Source organism: Trichomonas vaginalis, chromosome III, assembly GCF_026262505.1.
Source record: "Trichomonas vaginalis G3 chromosome III, whole genome shotgun sequence".
Classification (NCBI taxonomy): domain Eukaryota; phylum Parabasalia; order Trichomonadida; family Trichomonadidae; genus Trichomonas; species Trichomonas vaginalis.
This window is the reverse complement of record NC_067205.1, coordinates 1,766,596-1,782,390: the sequence shown is the minus strand read 5'-3', so window position 1 is coordinate 1,782,390 and position 15,795 is coordinate 1,766,596. Positions and strand designations below refer to the sequence as shown.

Genomic DNA, 15,795 nt, shown 5'->3' with positions numbered 1-15,795 from the left:
CAAACAAGGACCCCTATGTTTCTAAAGCGACAAAGAAAGCACTCATGGTAAAAATCTTTAGTTCAACACCAAATGCTTGGTTTATGGATATCTTGGAAAACATTCCGAGGTATAGAGAAGATGGACCACCATACTGGCTAATATTTGTCGGTCAAAACACAAGATACTGTGAAGCCATACCATTATGGTCCAAAAATATTTTAGATGTGAAAACTGCTTTGACAATATTCGTTGACAAATACCATCCAACAAAACTGACATCTGACTGTGAAAGTTCTTTCAAATCAGATGATGTAAAAAACTATCTGCGTTCAAAAAATGTAAACCAATATTTCATTGTCGACCAAAACCATTCTGCTCTTGGTGTCATTGACGGTTGTATAAAAATGTTAAGAGACTTAAACCAACCACAAGGTGGTGAAGCAAATGAAATGTCATATGACGACAAGTATAGACACTTCTCCATGGCAAAGATGAGACAAGTTTTAAATATTTACAATAGCCGTAAACAAAAAGGTTTGGGAAACCACTCCCCCGAAGAAATGAAAAACAACCCTGACTTAGAGAAAGACTATATATTTAATAATTTAGTCAAAAGAGACAAACAAGAAAGAATGCCGGGCTTCAAACTTCAGAAAGGTGACAAAGTAAAAATAGAAATACCTAAACGCGACCCATATGAAAATACTATTGACTATGACAACAATGGGAACCCGACAGGTACTCACATTCGTGTTCGTAAAAATAGAAGAAAGTATACAAGAGAATATTATGAAGTTTTAGGCAAACATGGCAAAATGTACACACTGCAAGCAGAAGATAAAACTACTATTGTCAGACCTCGTTTCAAACTTGTCAAAGTTCAAGGTGGTATACTTTCAAAGACAGTTCCTAACAAATATAAGACAACTCCTGACGAATATGCTAAAGAAGTTGAAAATGACGACTAAGCATTTCTATACCATGCGTAAACTGTCATGTAAGGTGGCATGTAGTCTTTACTTTGTCCCGTTGTTTGCGTATATCCCGAAACGCGATGTGTATGGTTTCCATCTCCCTGAGTGTTACCCCAGAAACAATTTATAGCAAACTGAACGTTGTCTTTAACATCATATCCTTTACCTTTTGTCATTGCTGACCAATCCCAAAATTTATGCTTATGCCAACCTGCTTGAGATGTACTTAAATCTATGTAGTGACTATGTGCAGGTAAATTTTCACCTGAAATCGTTTTACTTCCACCTGTTTCCTTTGAAGAGTTTGCACAATACAAAAACCTGTCGACTATTTGAGTCCAAGTTCCAAAACCAAGTACTACTTCTGGTCTGGTAGAGTTCATTGACGTATAAATAGAGCCTATAGGATATAATGTTTGAAGTATTTCTGTCTTTAATGTTTGAAGCTCTGTTTTGTCTGCTTTCTTGTCATATAAATCTTGAGCAGTGAATTTAGTATTATATTCATCCTTCATGACATAAACATCTTTACATCTAATGTTTCTCATCGTCGTTATGTCGTCATCCGATGTTAAACCTTGTGGAAAGTTAGGAGGTTTACAATATAATACATCCCCACCAGTTTCTTCAACCGTTCCTTCAATACTTTCTATAGCAACAGTTGTAAAACTTGTATGTGTATGAGTCTTGTCAGCCTTTTTATCTAACTCATCGTTAACATAAGTTTTATCTGCTTTAAGGTCTAAACATCCTGAAACCCATCCTGTATCGGCTTTAGTTTTTAAAATCTTCGATGTCCGTTCATGGTACCGGTCAACCCTTTCTATAATTTCTTTATCTTTTTCATCCACATATTCCTTATCCGCCTTCTTCACTAACACACTAGCCATAAGTCCCTTATCTACCTTATTTTCAAGGCTAACGTTTAAGTCTGTTATTTCAGATATAGAATGTGTATGAGTCTTTTTAGAATATTCGTTTTCAGCTCTTGTCACTTCACTTGACATTTTATTGTCAACATATGTTTTGTCTGCTAGTTCAGGATGAGTATGTTCTTTTGTTGCATAAGCATTGTTAGCTCTTTCTTCTTCTTTTGCTATTGCATCGTCTACATATTCTTTGTCAGCTTTGTTGTCAACATCTGCTTTCAAAAGAAGTTCATTTATTAGGTTTCTCGTTTAAAGTTCCTTTTGTTGGATTTATACAGACAGTATTGTTCTTCTTGTCTTGAAATAGAAACTCATCTGTCATTGGGTTTAATGTCAGTTTTAAGTTTCCTTCTTTCAATGACTCAGATATCTTAGAATAGTTTGAAAAGTTTGTTGTGTTCTTATTTAGAGCTTGCATAATGAGTTGTCGGTTGTGTTGTATTTCTCTCATGGAAGCAATATCTTTCGACATTTTTATTCTAGATAAAATATGCTTCCAATAGAAAAAGAAAATTCAAGAGTTGCTACAACTAAACCATTAGATGAACTTTTTACTAATGTCGGTCAAAAGTTTGAGACAGAGACCGTAAAGCATGAAGGCTATCGTTTTGACTACCCATTAAGATGGCTAAGAGACCCATCTGTCACAAAAGCTATTGGCTTTCGTAGAATGAAGTTTGTGTCTGTAGAAGATAAAAGTTTTCCATTTATTGTAAGGTTTCATATAGATTATATATCTGAAGGGAAACGAAAAATGTGGGAAGAAATTGAGCTAATACAAGTTGACCTTTCATCTTCTCTACAAACTGCGTTAAAAAATATAGAAGATAAAATAAATTCATGTTATGCAAAATATGCTGATGAATATGCAAATACCGAGAGCACACTTTATGTGAGAATTGTATATGACAAACAAAATTCACAAGTGTCATTTCAAATCTACGAAGACAATCCAAAGAAAGACGAACAAATATATACAGAATTCACTGCAATGTCATGGTATTATTTGCAAAGAATGTTAAATCAGAAAGTCAAACTTCCTTTAGCAAATATTTACAGTCGATATGCAAGAGATGAACCATATTTATTTAAAGATGTTTTCGACCCAGCTGCTATTATTGTTCATGCTTCATTTTCTGGCGCCCAAAACTCTTTCTTATGCTTGGCAAATGACTTTTACGAAAAACCTACAAAGTTATACGAACCACCAAGTGGAAGTATTTCAGACTTTCAAGTATGGTTTACTACAGATGGAAGAAAAAGAATAATTCCATTATACCATGCGTTTTACTTAGAACTTAGTTTCATATACAACTACTATCGAACGGTAAAAATATAATTTTTTAATACGGTTGAGGTGTTGGATTTGGTTGCCAACTAGACTGTGGTGCAGGTTCAGGCTGTTGTATAACAGGAGCTTGTTCTTCTGGTTCAGGGTCTTTAGGTATAATACCAACAAACTGACCTACCCTTTTACCAATATTTTTGACACCGTTCCAAATTCCTCTTCCTACGGTTTTTATTCCATTCCATATACCTCTTCCAACTCTTCTGAAGAAGTTTCCAATACTACTGAAGAAACCCATTTTACTATATGTAAAAATCTAATGTCCGCCTAGTCTCTTACGTTTCCTGTTGAGTTCCATAGCATTCTTTAACTGGAGCTCATACATTCTGTTTCTCCTCTGGTAGAAAACATATTCTGGGTCAACTCCTGTGTTCGCGTCATCTGCATAAAGTTGTTTATATCCCACTTCAGGGTTTGTATAAAACTCTTTCCATCTCATATTTGCATACCATGGTGGCAAACCTAACGCAGCGTCATTTGACATGGCAGTTTGCATTTGTACATCTGTTGGCACTTGACCATAGTTTGCCATTGCAGTTTGTATTCTAACTTCATTTGGAATATTCTCTGGGTTTGGTTGTCCAGGTTGCTGTGCATTCGCTAAGTTCTGTGCGTCCATTTAATATTAGATAAAAATATCTCTTACGAGTACATATACTGAACATTTGCAGGCATTGGTTCATCTTCATATTCTCTGTACTTTTCTGCCACGTCAAATAAATAAATGACACAATGGAAAAAACCTAAAACAAGTAGTCCTATTTCAAACCACATTTACTTACTAATAAAATTTCTTTATTGTGACACTTTCTCCAGTTTATAGGACCTCTCTCATATTCTATCTTGTCATATATAAACTCATAGTCATGTATGTCCTCTAACCATCTCATAACGGTTTCCAAACCACTTTTATCGGATGTAAAGTAAAAGCATGGACAGTTATGTAAAACGTCTAAAGTTTCTAAAGAGTCTCTCAAAGTCCAGTCTACTTGGTATTGAAAATCCCATGTGTTATAGAACGGCGGGTCCACTATAAAGAAAACATTTTCCTTGTCTTTATATTTTTCATACAAATCTGTCCAATGACATCTCACAAACTCTATACCCTCAATATATTTTTCTATGTCCTCTTTGAAAACATTTGTATAGTTAAGATATAAAACTTTTGACATAAGTGTTTCAATGTCATGAACTCTTATAGAACCACTATATAATAGTCTAGCAGATATACTATCCCAGTCTATATATTCTGCTTTTTTCAAAACCTCTCTCACAATATTTTTGTTATCTAATGGTATACGTTCCATCTTACCTATAGGTATCTTTTCTTTTAACTCTTTCAATATATTGTTTGTGTCTGGAATATGTTTGAGACGGTCCATATAGTTGTCGAAGTCATTGCATATAATCTTTGAGTCTGGGAATATTGTATGGCACAAATGGGATATATAGAAACTTCCACCGAACAAATCTACAAATGTTAGACCATTCGGTAGTTTCTTAAGTTCTCTCAATATAATATCTTTACATTTACTCTTATTTCCAAAGAACGGTAACGGAGGTTTTGTAAAATTCATTTATATATAATAATAAAAATGTTTTTTACCTGAAAAGTGACAGAAAAGTGACAAAACATGAAAACATATATAATTTGTGAAAAGCGACACATTATATAATGTTTTCGACCCAGAAGAAGGCTTCTTCCCAGAAGCAATGGAGGAAGAAGAAGAGTCCTCCGAATAAAAACTTCATTTATACTAAACATCAACATCAGGGCTAGAAGGCACGAAGTGCCTGGAAGCCCCACTACCTTTTTTTTTTTTTTTTTTTTTTTTACTTTTAGCAAACATACTTTGAAAACCAATATGCTATAATTTTATATTATAATTTGAATAAAAATTGTAAATTGTTAGTTCTTGATGCAGCATTCAAAGATAATAACAAGATAGAACGATTTTCAAAAAGGAATGTTTGATTTTATCATTGAATTAAAATAAAATTCTAATAGTAATATATATGTCTGTGTTATAATGAAATTGATGGTATACGTTAGCACCAAATTACATATGCTAGTAAATACAAGCCACATAAATAACATTTTAGTATGTCTGCAACCTTTTTTTTGAATCATGAGTAAGTCAGAATATTTTTGTAACAAAATGATATCATGTATCGAAAGAACATACTTTATTGTTGTATCCTCTACTTTTCCAAAGATTATTGTATCTCAAATCTTAATTCTTTAGATGGTAAACAAAAACATTCATGCAAGAGACATTCCAAGGAGCATATTACACTGTAGAATCTTGAAAAAGTTGGAACTAATTAATTCACTCCAGAGGAGCAATGTTGTATGCATTCAATTTTAAAATAAAAAAAAAACTATATATTATCGAACTTAATACTTTGGGTTTTCATATCTATATACTTCTTCCAATGAACTAATTTCCAAACAAAGCTCTTGAAAAATCTTTAAATATAAGATGACTTTTGCTTATATTTTTTGATTTCTCGATAGCAATGCTAGGATATTACAATATTTCCATGTATTTTACTAGGTTGTAACTAGTTGGCATAAGAGTACATATATAGAATCGCTCCGACTATATAATATAATGTTTATTTAATATTACTGTTTATTTTACAGCTAAAGCTTAAACTTATAGTGTATTTATTTTTTAACTGTCTGAATAATGGCAGATTATTTTAATATTTAACATTGATATTGAAATATGAAATAATGCATTTTTCCTTTTTAGCTAGAACACTTGTTTGGGCAATATTTTTCTTTTTTAAACACCAAAATCACATATTTCTCTTATATATATCTATTTTTAAATTATTTTGTTGATATTTTGACAATTTGAGTTAAATATCGATTTAATTCTATTTTTATGGGTAAAATATATATGTATATATCATATTTCATTATTGGTTTGTTAATGCAATTCAATTCTTGGATCCTTGAGTTTTCATTTGAAAGTTCAACTACAAATAAACCTTTCACTGAATATAGGTACTAAAATTTCATTCTAGAATAGCCATTCTTATGGTTTTATCAATATAAAACAACATTATATTTTTAATATATTCTACTTGCTAATTACTTTTCTAGTTTCAAGATAAAGTTACTTAATCTCCGATAAGATGCATGAGATGTGAATTGGAGATATCGAGCATGCATATTTCCGAATATACTACTATATTATGTACTATTGTGGAAAGAAATTAAACTTTGTAAACTGAATGAATTTCATATAATGGTTGTCTGGCAGCTATGATTTCTCTTTTCGTATTTATTTTTCCCGAAAATCATTCAAGAATTAGGGGGCATTAACAACAATGATAAAAATGGCATTTTTCTTAATTTTTTTTGGAAAAAAATACATTTCATATTTATTTGTTCTTAATATAAATTAATAATATTAATTTACCTTACAAATGAGTTATGTAAAGTATTCAAATTTTAACTACAATTTTTATGCAGTCGAGCAACAGCAGATGCGCTTTTGCTTGATTTTTATTATCACCAGTGCCGTCTATAGTAAATAGTTTATAAATAGAACAACTGCACTCTTAATTATCACCAAAATAAATCAAAGATTTTAAAAATTGATTGTAATTATAGTTAGATTAACCATCATCACTTGCAAACTGAACTAATTTACTACTTCTCCAATTAACACTCATGAACAATGTTTTTTTAAAAAAAATATAATTTTTTATTCTAAATTTTACATTAACATGTCATTTATTATGATCTCATAAAACATATCCATATATTATAGTTACAGTAATATTAAAATTTCAAATTTTGAATTAATTTGGTTATATTATGACCATTAAGCCAAGATCCCAACTTCTCTATGCTATCTATGAATTTCAACTCTATATGTAACTAACACGTTATAAGTTTTGTTTATAAATATAAGGTGCATTTCAGTAAATTACTCTTTTATAATAGTTCTTTTATTACAGCTATAAAATCTATACTAAATCTATATGTTTTTATACTAAATTTATTAATTGTAATACTAATTTTAATTGTTGCTGATCATATGCTAAATTTTATATGAAATCCTTAATTAGAAACTTGAGTTGAATATATATTATATGAAACAATCGGTGTTTAAAACAAAATACAGCTTGATTTATATAGTAATTTATGCTTTACATGTATTTTATATAAATTTTTATTGAATTCAAATATTCAATAGTTTTTTATGCTAGATTAGTTGTATTTATTTAAATATATTATATTGGCAACCTTTCTTTACCCTGTCCTAATAAACGCATTTTGTAAAAAAATATAGTGCATCAGTTTCGAACTAGCGTCCCCGGTACCCAATAGTAAGGGGTAATAACCATTCGACCATTTGCCACGTAAAGCATCGCCAGATTTTTTTGTATTTAATCACTCCCAAAACACTGTTTTGGCTTATTGGAAGCATATCAGACATAATCGCCATAATCAAAAAATCTATATACCCAATAAGTAATAAATTTGTCGATATAGATTTTCCATAAAATTAGTTTTTAGTCTGATCTTAAAATAAATTTAATTTTTTATAAAAAAAATCACATTTAAAAGTACCTTTTTAGTAGCTCGAAATCCTGTTGGTGGATTTCGGGCGTACTTCAAAATTAGCTTTTCTTCTACATATGCAAGCTATATTTTAAATATGGGGCAAATTAATTATTAATTCAGAATCAATCTCAATTGCTTTATGCCTAGAAAGTTCAATTGATCTATATATCAGGCCAACAACAAGAATGACTAATCCTATACATATAACAACAATTGTTATGAGCGGAATAATATTTCCCTCTACTTGATATTTTCCTGGTGTCTCCTTTATGAACATGTATATCTCCATTGGCTTAAACGTTATATTGTGGACCAAACTTGATGATGGAGAAATTTGCATAATAAAACTTTTGTCTTTTGCGTAATCATTCCAGTAAACTATTCTTCCAAGATTTCGTAACCATTTGCGATCTAATATAATATGACTTCTTGCGTTTAGAATTGTCAATGCTGCAGAAGTTGAATATCCTTCATCAATTATATAGGTTAGATTGAGCGCATATATTAATTCAATTCTTATATCTTTAGTAGTGATCCATGTTCCATTCTTTGGCGTAATAATTCCAGGCGAATATGGATTAGAATAATTCAGTTCAATTCTACCCGTAAATCCCTTTTCAAAATTCAATGATTCAACAAGCAAGTTCATCTTCAGTCCATTTGCATACACTGTTGGTATGAAATCGGCTTCGATTTTGGTGTAATTTTCATTGAATCGTGATGTATCGAAGATAACTCTTTTGTTCGGGTCTTCTGATTCAAGGTATATCATATAGTAGATATTTTTCTGTTCGTCAGGAACTTGGACGTCTATTGAAAACTTTTTACCTGCTTCGAATGGAACCGGTGGTTGCGCTAAGAATCTTATCTTTGATTTTTGAAGCTTCGATGAATTAGCACAATTCTCTCTCTGCCAAATATCTGATGCCTTAGGAGCCTTTTTTGTATAAAATATATTCAAAGTGACATCTTTGATTAAACCTCGAGCCGCATGATCAGACTCCATAAAATACAATGTCCATGTTCCTTTTGGATTTTCGGCAACAAAATTATTTGTATTGAATTCCATAATTTCAATATTTAATTTTTTATCGCCTTTAGTAAGTATTTTGATTTCGCATCTTGTTCCACTTGGACTAACTAAATGAGGGTTGAGCGATCCAAAAGATAATTTAAGAGCAGTTATTTCAATGAAAACAGATAGAGTTGCTGCACCTTCCAAATCATCCATATCAAATGTAATGTTATATATACCTTCATCCAAAAGAGTATTGTAATGTACAGTTTTCTTCCATAGATAGAAATCTCCTACAGATTCCCATCTTTTCGCCAAATCTAAGGCTCTTCCTAAATTCAAGCGTCCGAATCCTGATCTTTTATTATAGTTTAAACCAAATCCATTCTTTCTCCATATCAAACCATCTGGTCGGTTCTTATCTGCAGTCATTGCAGTAATGAAGAAGAGATCTGCAAGTTTTAATGTCGGAACCTCAGATAACAGCACTGATAAACCACCTGCAAATATTGCAGCACTTGCATTTGTTGAAGAAAAATTTGAAATGTATTCAGTATCACTACATGAACCAGCCGCAGGTATTGCTGCCTCGGCTGATGCTGGACAGCACATGAATACTCCTGCACCTTCAGCGCCGTGCCATAAAGGTTGACCCCTGTGATTGACTCCTGCGATAGTGAAAATCATCGGCCAGCTTGCTGGTGGCGAAAAGAGGGGATCAGTTGCATGACCTGCTCCCGCTGGGACAACAATTGGATGAGCCCAATTATCAGCAGGAGGGTTATATAGGCATTCATCTAAAACATGCCTTGAAAATACATCCGGTTGAATGTAACGACAAAATCTATCGACACAGTTAGTCATTAGATACTGAACTATAGCAACATCCCATTTGTTACTTCCTTTACAACCTACGTTTAGAAAAGATTCTTCAAGAGAGCCATTTGTTTGGAATAAATATGAAAATACCGTAGCTTTTTTAGCAATACCTTGCGTAATAGGATTTGTATCATTAACAACATTTCCTGCGGCTAATTGTAATGATGCCGTTCCAATATTATTGTTTGTGCAATCTGAATTTTCTTGATATGGCAATCCTTCAAATATATCATAAAATTCGCTTTGATCTGTTCGATTACTATATGATGAATGTGTTAATCTGGCTCCATCGGACATAACCACAATTGTTGTGTTTTTTCCTTGAATTGTGCTGTAACTATCAGTCCAATTTATGTCTTCTCCTTTTAGTCCACCGTTAACTCCTTGATTTTGCAACCACCAAGAGTACTGAAGGAGAAGGAGTAGCATTTTAAGAAAGAATTTATATTTATATTTGTATAGAAAAATGTTTAAAATGAAAATTACTGCATTATTACCATTAATTACAATAAAAGGAAAAATTATGGGAATTTACTTTTCTGAATTGAAACGCTATTGAAATCAATTTTTCTTACAAATTTATTTATATATACAAATTCTATTATTGATAGTGTTGCAGCCTATTTTACAATTAATTTATTTATGAAAGAAAATATAATCAATTGAATTCTATTTGAATTTATATGCAATAAAATATAGACTTCCATTAGGAATTATGCAATATGGCAAGAATTTCATGATAATCATTTTATTTTAGCAATATTATTCTTTATTTTGTTTATCAACGATGATTGCTAAATTCTAATAGGTAAACATATGCTTGGGGTTATTGCTCAAATAAATAATTAGTTTATGGGAGGTAAAACAGCAAAAACTGTAAAAATCGGGAATAAAATCTTTATCTATGCCATCAACTCAAAAAATTATATGCATTCTTTGAAATTTTGAGAGATTATTACGATCACGAGACCAAAATTATGAAAAAATATCATTTTCGACTTGAAAAATTAAGCTAGCATGATGATTATTTTTCAAATAATAGAACCGGCACAATAATACCTATTAATATAAAGGCATTTTTGATTTTATGAATAAATTTCTCATCAATTTTTTTAGTAGTAGGATAGGAAGGGTTGTGTGACTTTTTTTGTTACATCTATATATAGACGATGCATTAAAATATTTATATACTAAACACATTAAAAAATTAACATTAATTTTAAAATAATTTATTTTTTATCTTTTATAAAAGAAGCTATATATAGATGATGTCAGATATTCCGCGATTAATTAAACATTGTTTAAATCCTGAATGGAATCAATGGAGTCATAATCAAAGACCTCATAAACGAGTAAAAGAAATTAGAAATAATTATTTTCATGAATAAAATAAAAAAATTTTTTTAAAAAAATAAACTTTAAAAATTCATGTCTTACATTTTTGAATAATTTATTTTTATTTTGTATGAAATGAGCGTCAAGACTAACGACGTTAAAAAATTGGGATTCACAAATGAGGAAATAAAGGATATATTAGATGAGGCGGGTTATGAGGTTGATAAATATTATTTAAGAAATTGTCAAAAATTCGCGGAGTTTTTAAATGAGTTTGATTATGATGGAAAAATGAATAAAGATGATGTTATAAATTTCTTATATCCCACATCTAAAGAAGAAAAACCAAAAGAACCTGATGTTTTCCCTGAATATTATGAAGAACGGATTAAAGATGATGATGAATACGATGAAATTGAAATTGAAAGACTGGAAAAAATAAGAGATGAAATAGATGAAAAAATTAAGGAATTAAGAGAAGTTGAAAATATAATGAAAATGAAGTAGAGGGTTTAATGAATATCCCAGCTTCAGAATCAGCAGTTCAGAAATCTCATGAAGAAAGATATAAAAATTATGTCTCAGAATCAACACAAAATTTATTAGATGGAAATAGATGAAACACTTTCAGAAGAAGGTACTAAATTTATACGTAAACATAAGTTACAATTTATTGATAATGAAGAATACCCTTGTATCTTACTTTCACCCCCTCTCGATTCTGAGAAATTCAAAAAAGCTCTTAAAAACGTGACATATGCAACTAATACGATTAAGAAAGAAGATCATGATATTTACACAAATTATTATTTAAATAAATGCACAGGTGTTGATAAAGTTTTTGATTTATTAGATAAAATATCAAAAGAAACCATTGGAACCTATAAAATTTTTGTGTGATTGTGGTTTCATTATTGAAGATACCAATAATGTTTCATATGAAAGAACAGCACCGAAGGAAGACGAAGTTGAAAGGTCTATACCATTCGTTATTAAGAATATAAAAGATATGAAAACTTATAAACATTATATTTATTCATTTATTTCAGAAAAAATGGAAGCAACCCATAAAACATCTTCTCATCATTTTATAGCTATTCATACATTCCTTTTCAAAGTTGTGAAATTAAATAAGACAGGAATTAGATTTAATGTATCAGGGTACGCATTCTTGAGTAAATTAAAATGTATTCGTCACGTCGCAGATGATAAAAATTTATGTGTTCTTAATTCATTTTATGGGCTTTAAAAAATAAATTTATTTTTAATTTTAATTTTACATAAATGAACAAAAACGGAACAGCTAAAATGAATGATAATCAAATTAGAGCAGAAGGTAGAAGGTTATTTAAACGCTTCTATAACATTCCTGATGGTGTTAATCCTAAAACTCGTAGAAGTATTTAAATGAAGCAATAGATGCATATGAAGGGTTTGACATTTCATCAGAAAGTGAGAGATTAGCGAGAATGTTAAATGTTAATATTGATTTCTATTATTGTGATCCTCAACCAGAAGACGTGGACATAAATAAGGTAGACTTTCCATTAGTGGAATCAATAATGATAGATCCAGAATTTGAAACAGTAAATATTTTATTAACACAGAGTCCATGTGGAAAACTTCACGCTGACAGAATAACAGACGTTGAAGCACTCACCGGCTATAAGTTTGTCCATATTGTAAAGAAGAAGTTTATTCTATCCGTGATGATCCAGAAAGGAAAAACCAAAGAAGATTTTTAAAGCATTGTGAGAAATGTAAAGAAAATAATGGAAGATTAATTCAAGACGTTCAGTTGCAAAAGACACAGCAACCATATGCACCACATATTACGAAACAGAAGATATATCAGTGGTTATTAGCTCATAATTTGCAGAAATATTATAAACCGACAAGATATTATATTACTTTTGACTTCGAAACATTAGAGACTAAAGAAGAATTACAACTTTCTGAGTGTGCAACTTTGAACGCTTACTTAAAACCATTCATGGTATCATCAACGGTTAAATTAAATGATAAAACATATACGAGGAATTTTTGCTTAACTTCGAGTGATTCTTTTATTTCTGATTGGATTGAGTTTTTATTTTCAACCTGTTCATTAGTTGCTAAATCAAATATAAGTCAATACAATGAATTAATGAAGTCGCAAACGGCGGGGACTTTGTCTCATACATTAAATGAAAAACAGAAGGAAGCATTTAAAGAACTTCTAGATGAGGAATTCAATAAAGTGAATATCATAGGTTTTAATTCGGGAAAGTTTGATTTAAATTTAATTCTTCGTGATTTAAACACTGCAAAATGGAAAATAAAATCAATGCTGGGTTCATCTTCACAATTTAAGCAAATCATTGTAAAGAAAACAAACGTTCCATATGAATTGAGATTTATTGACATCAGAAATTATATAGCGGGTGGGACATTAGACCAATTCACTCAAGATTTCGGAAACAATAAATCACGTGTTAAATCCTTTTTCCCTTATCAATTCATCACGTGGGAAAATTACGAAGAAGAATTATATAAAGTGGAACCATTCACTCAAGATTCATTTTATTCAGCATTAACTCAAGAAACTATATCAGATAGTGATTATCAAATATATCTCAATGATGCTAAAAACTTTAAGAATAGATTAGAATATTTTATTCATTATTGCAATAAAGATGTTGAAATTATGATTGACCCAATTGATAAAATTATTGAAGAAACATTTGTTTATAAAATTGACATGCTTCATAATCTTTCTTTATCATCGAATGCTTCAATGATTCGTTACGCTTTAGCATATAAAGACTTTAATCCTAATGAAAAATATCCTGAGGAAGAGATAGAATCAAGTTTTGAATTAACGAAAAAGTATTGGAAATATAAAATTGAATCATATAAGAAACAAGATGAAAAAGCAGAAAGGGATACTAAAAATAATGTTTCAATGGATGATTTTCAATACTATCACGATTTAATCCTTTCATCTAAATGCAAAATGTGTGGTAAAGCGTTTACATATGCAAATAAACCAACATTGGATAGAATCGATAATGAAAAACCACATACCAAAGAAAATTGTCAGTTAATGTGTTGTTATTGCAATGTCGTAAAATCAAATAAAGATGAAGATGTTCAACGTTTAAGAATCAATTTAAGAAATTACGCATTAAAAAATAATTTACCAATGACTTTAGATTCAGTTGAAGCTTATCACATTCTCCGTAATGGAATTACTGGTGGTTTATCAAATGTTCAACATGTTAATCTTAAAGGAATCACGCACATAATAAACTTTCATATAATCCAGAAACTAAAACTGTATCAAATGAGGACACCACCAACATTATGACTCATTTCGTTGGTGTTGATTTTAATTCATTATATCCTTCATCATTTTCATCTAATCCTCATGATTTCATTCAATATACTGACCATAAAATGTATATGCCGGGAAGATTGAATGGTGTTATCATTTGTGATACAGCAACAAAGAAAGCAAAAGCACTGGGAATAATTAAGAAGAAAAATACTTTATTCGTGGCTGAAGTAAAGGGTCACATTGATGAAAAATACATTAATGATTACATAAACTTTTTACCGATAATAAGAAACTTAGATATTATCACAGATGAAAAAACAATTGGCAGTTTTATGTATAATTACATGAAATCAAACAATCTACCAGTTGACCAGAAACAGAGAAAATTAACTCAGTTAGCATCAACACACAACCAATATCAACCATTTTCTTCTTATTATCTTTGGTATCTAATAGACAGATTTCATTTTATCATTGATGACATTCAATCAATTTTAACATTTACTAAAAACACTTGTTTTAATGAATTTGCGAACAAATTTATGAACGAAAGACAAAAGGCTGAATTAGAAGGAAATAAAGGAAAAAGTTTATTTTGCAAGATTTCACTTAATGGATCATATGGTTACGATGCAATGAATACACAAAATTACGCAAAGACTAAAATAATGAATGCACAGAAGGCACGCGTTGCATGTATGTCAAATAAGTTTAAAAACATAAGAGAAATAGGTGAAGATACATATCAAGTGATGCTTAAAGATAGATTTTATAGATGTGATACATGTTTACAAGAGGCATTCTTCACTTTAGATAATGCTAAATACTGGTATTTGTTTTCATTTATGATTTTATGTATAAATGCATGGATGTTAATCGTTTTCATTTCATTGAAGGTGATACTGATTCATCTTATTGGGCAATCGCTGGCGACCCAAATCTTCCTAACACTCAAGCATTTCAAGCAATTGTTACCGATAAACAATTTTATGATAAAAACATTTTCAAATTCGCACCATTTGATTTCTTCTGTTTTGATGAGAAATTTAAACCTAAATTAAAGAATAAAGCTGAAGAAAAAGCACATGAGAAAAAATTATTGGGTTTAGCAATTGAGAAACAAGGTGATAACATGGTTGCTTTATGTCCTAAGTGTTATACATCATTCAACGGTTCAATTGATGGAAGTGATTTTAAAAAGATTGCACAAAAAATGAAGGGTGTTAGTTTAAGACAAAATAAGCAATTAACACCTAAAAAATATTTGGATATAATAAATGATAAAGTGATATTTGATGGTCAGAATATTAATTTACAACTTAAAAACGGGTCAATGACTCGCTTAACAATCGGTAAGACTGCATTAACAGGAGCACACACTAAGGCTGTATGTTGTGAAAATGGATGTTGTATGCCATTTATTTAA

At 30.4% G+C, this 15,795-nt stretch overlaps 4 protein-coding genes and 2 pseudogenes across 6 annotated transcripts, besides 2 other annotated features; 2 read left to right on the top strand and 4 right to left on the bottom strand.

Moving 5' to 3' along the window:
- Positions 1-5,074: part of a mobile genetic element that runs on past the window's edge.
- TVAGG3_0622610 (uncharacterized protein) lies at positions 387-932 on the top strand (the record flags this gene model as incomplete). The annotated part of the gene is made up of 1 exon (XM_051240409.1): positions 387-932. A coding segment is annotated over one exon (546 nt), but the record flags the coding sequence as incomplete, so codon positions are not given.
- Positions 1,168-2,357, bottom strand: TVAGG3_0622600 (annotated as a pseudogene). The gene has a single exon. A coding segment is annotated over exon 1 (1,190 nt).
- On the bottom strand, positions 3,229-3,471 carry TVAGG3_0622590 (serine threonine-protein phosphatase family; the record flags this gene model as incomplete). The annotated part of the gene is made up of 1 exon (XM_051240408.1): positions 3,229-3,471. One exon carries the CDS (start codon positions 3,469-3,471, stop codon positions 3,229-3,231), a length of 243 nt encoding a protein of 80 aa, XP_051086995.1.
- On the bottom strand, positions 3,490-3,852 carry TVAGG3_0622580 (uncharacterized protein; the record flags this gene model as incomplete). The annotated part of the gene is made up of 1 exon (XM_051240407.1): positions 3,490-3,852. One exon carries the CDS (start codon positions 3,850-3,852, stop codon positions 3,490-3,492), a length of 363 nt encoding a protein of 120 aa, XP_051086994.1.
- Positions 5,075-7,762: 2,688 nt separating the features above from the next.
- Positions 7,763-10,331, bottom strand: TVAGG3_0622560 (islet amyloid polypeptide processing; the record flags this gene model as incomplete). Its single annotated transcript, XM_001294401.2, has 1 exon — positions 8,346-10,144. A coding segment is annotated over one exon (1,799 nt), but the record flags the coding sequence as incomplete, so codon positions are not given.
- Positions 10,332-11,149: 818 nt separating this feature from the next.
- Positions 11,150-15,795: part of a mobile genetic element that runs on past the window's edge.
- Positions 14,912-15,795, top strand: TVAGG3_0622540 (annotated as a pseudogene). The gene has a single exon. A coding segment is annotated over exon 1 (884 nt).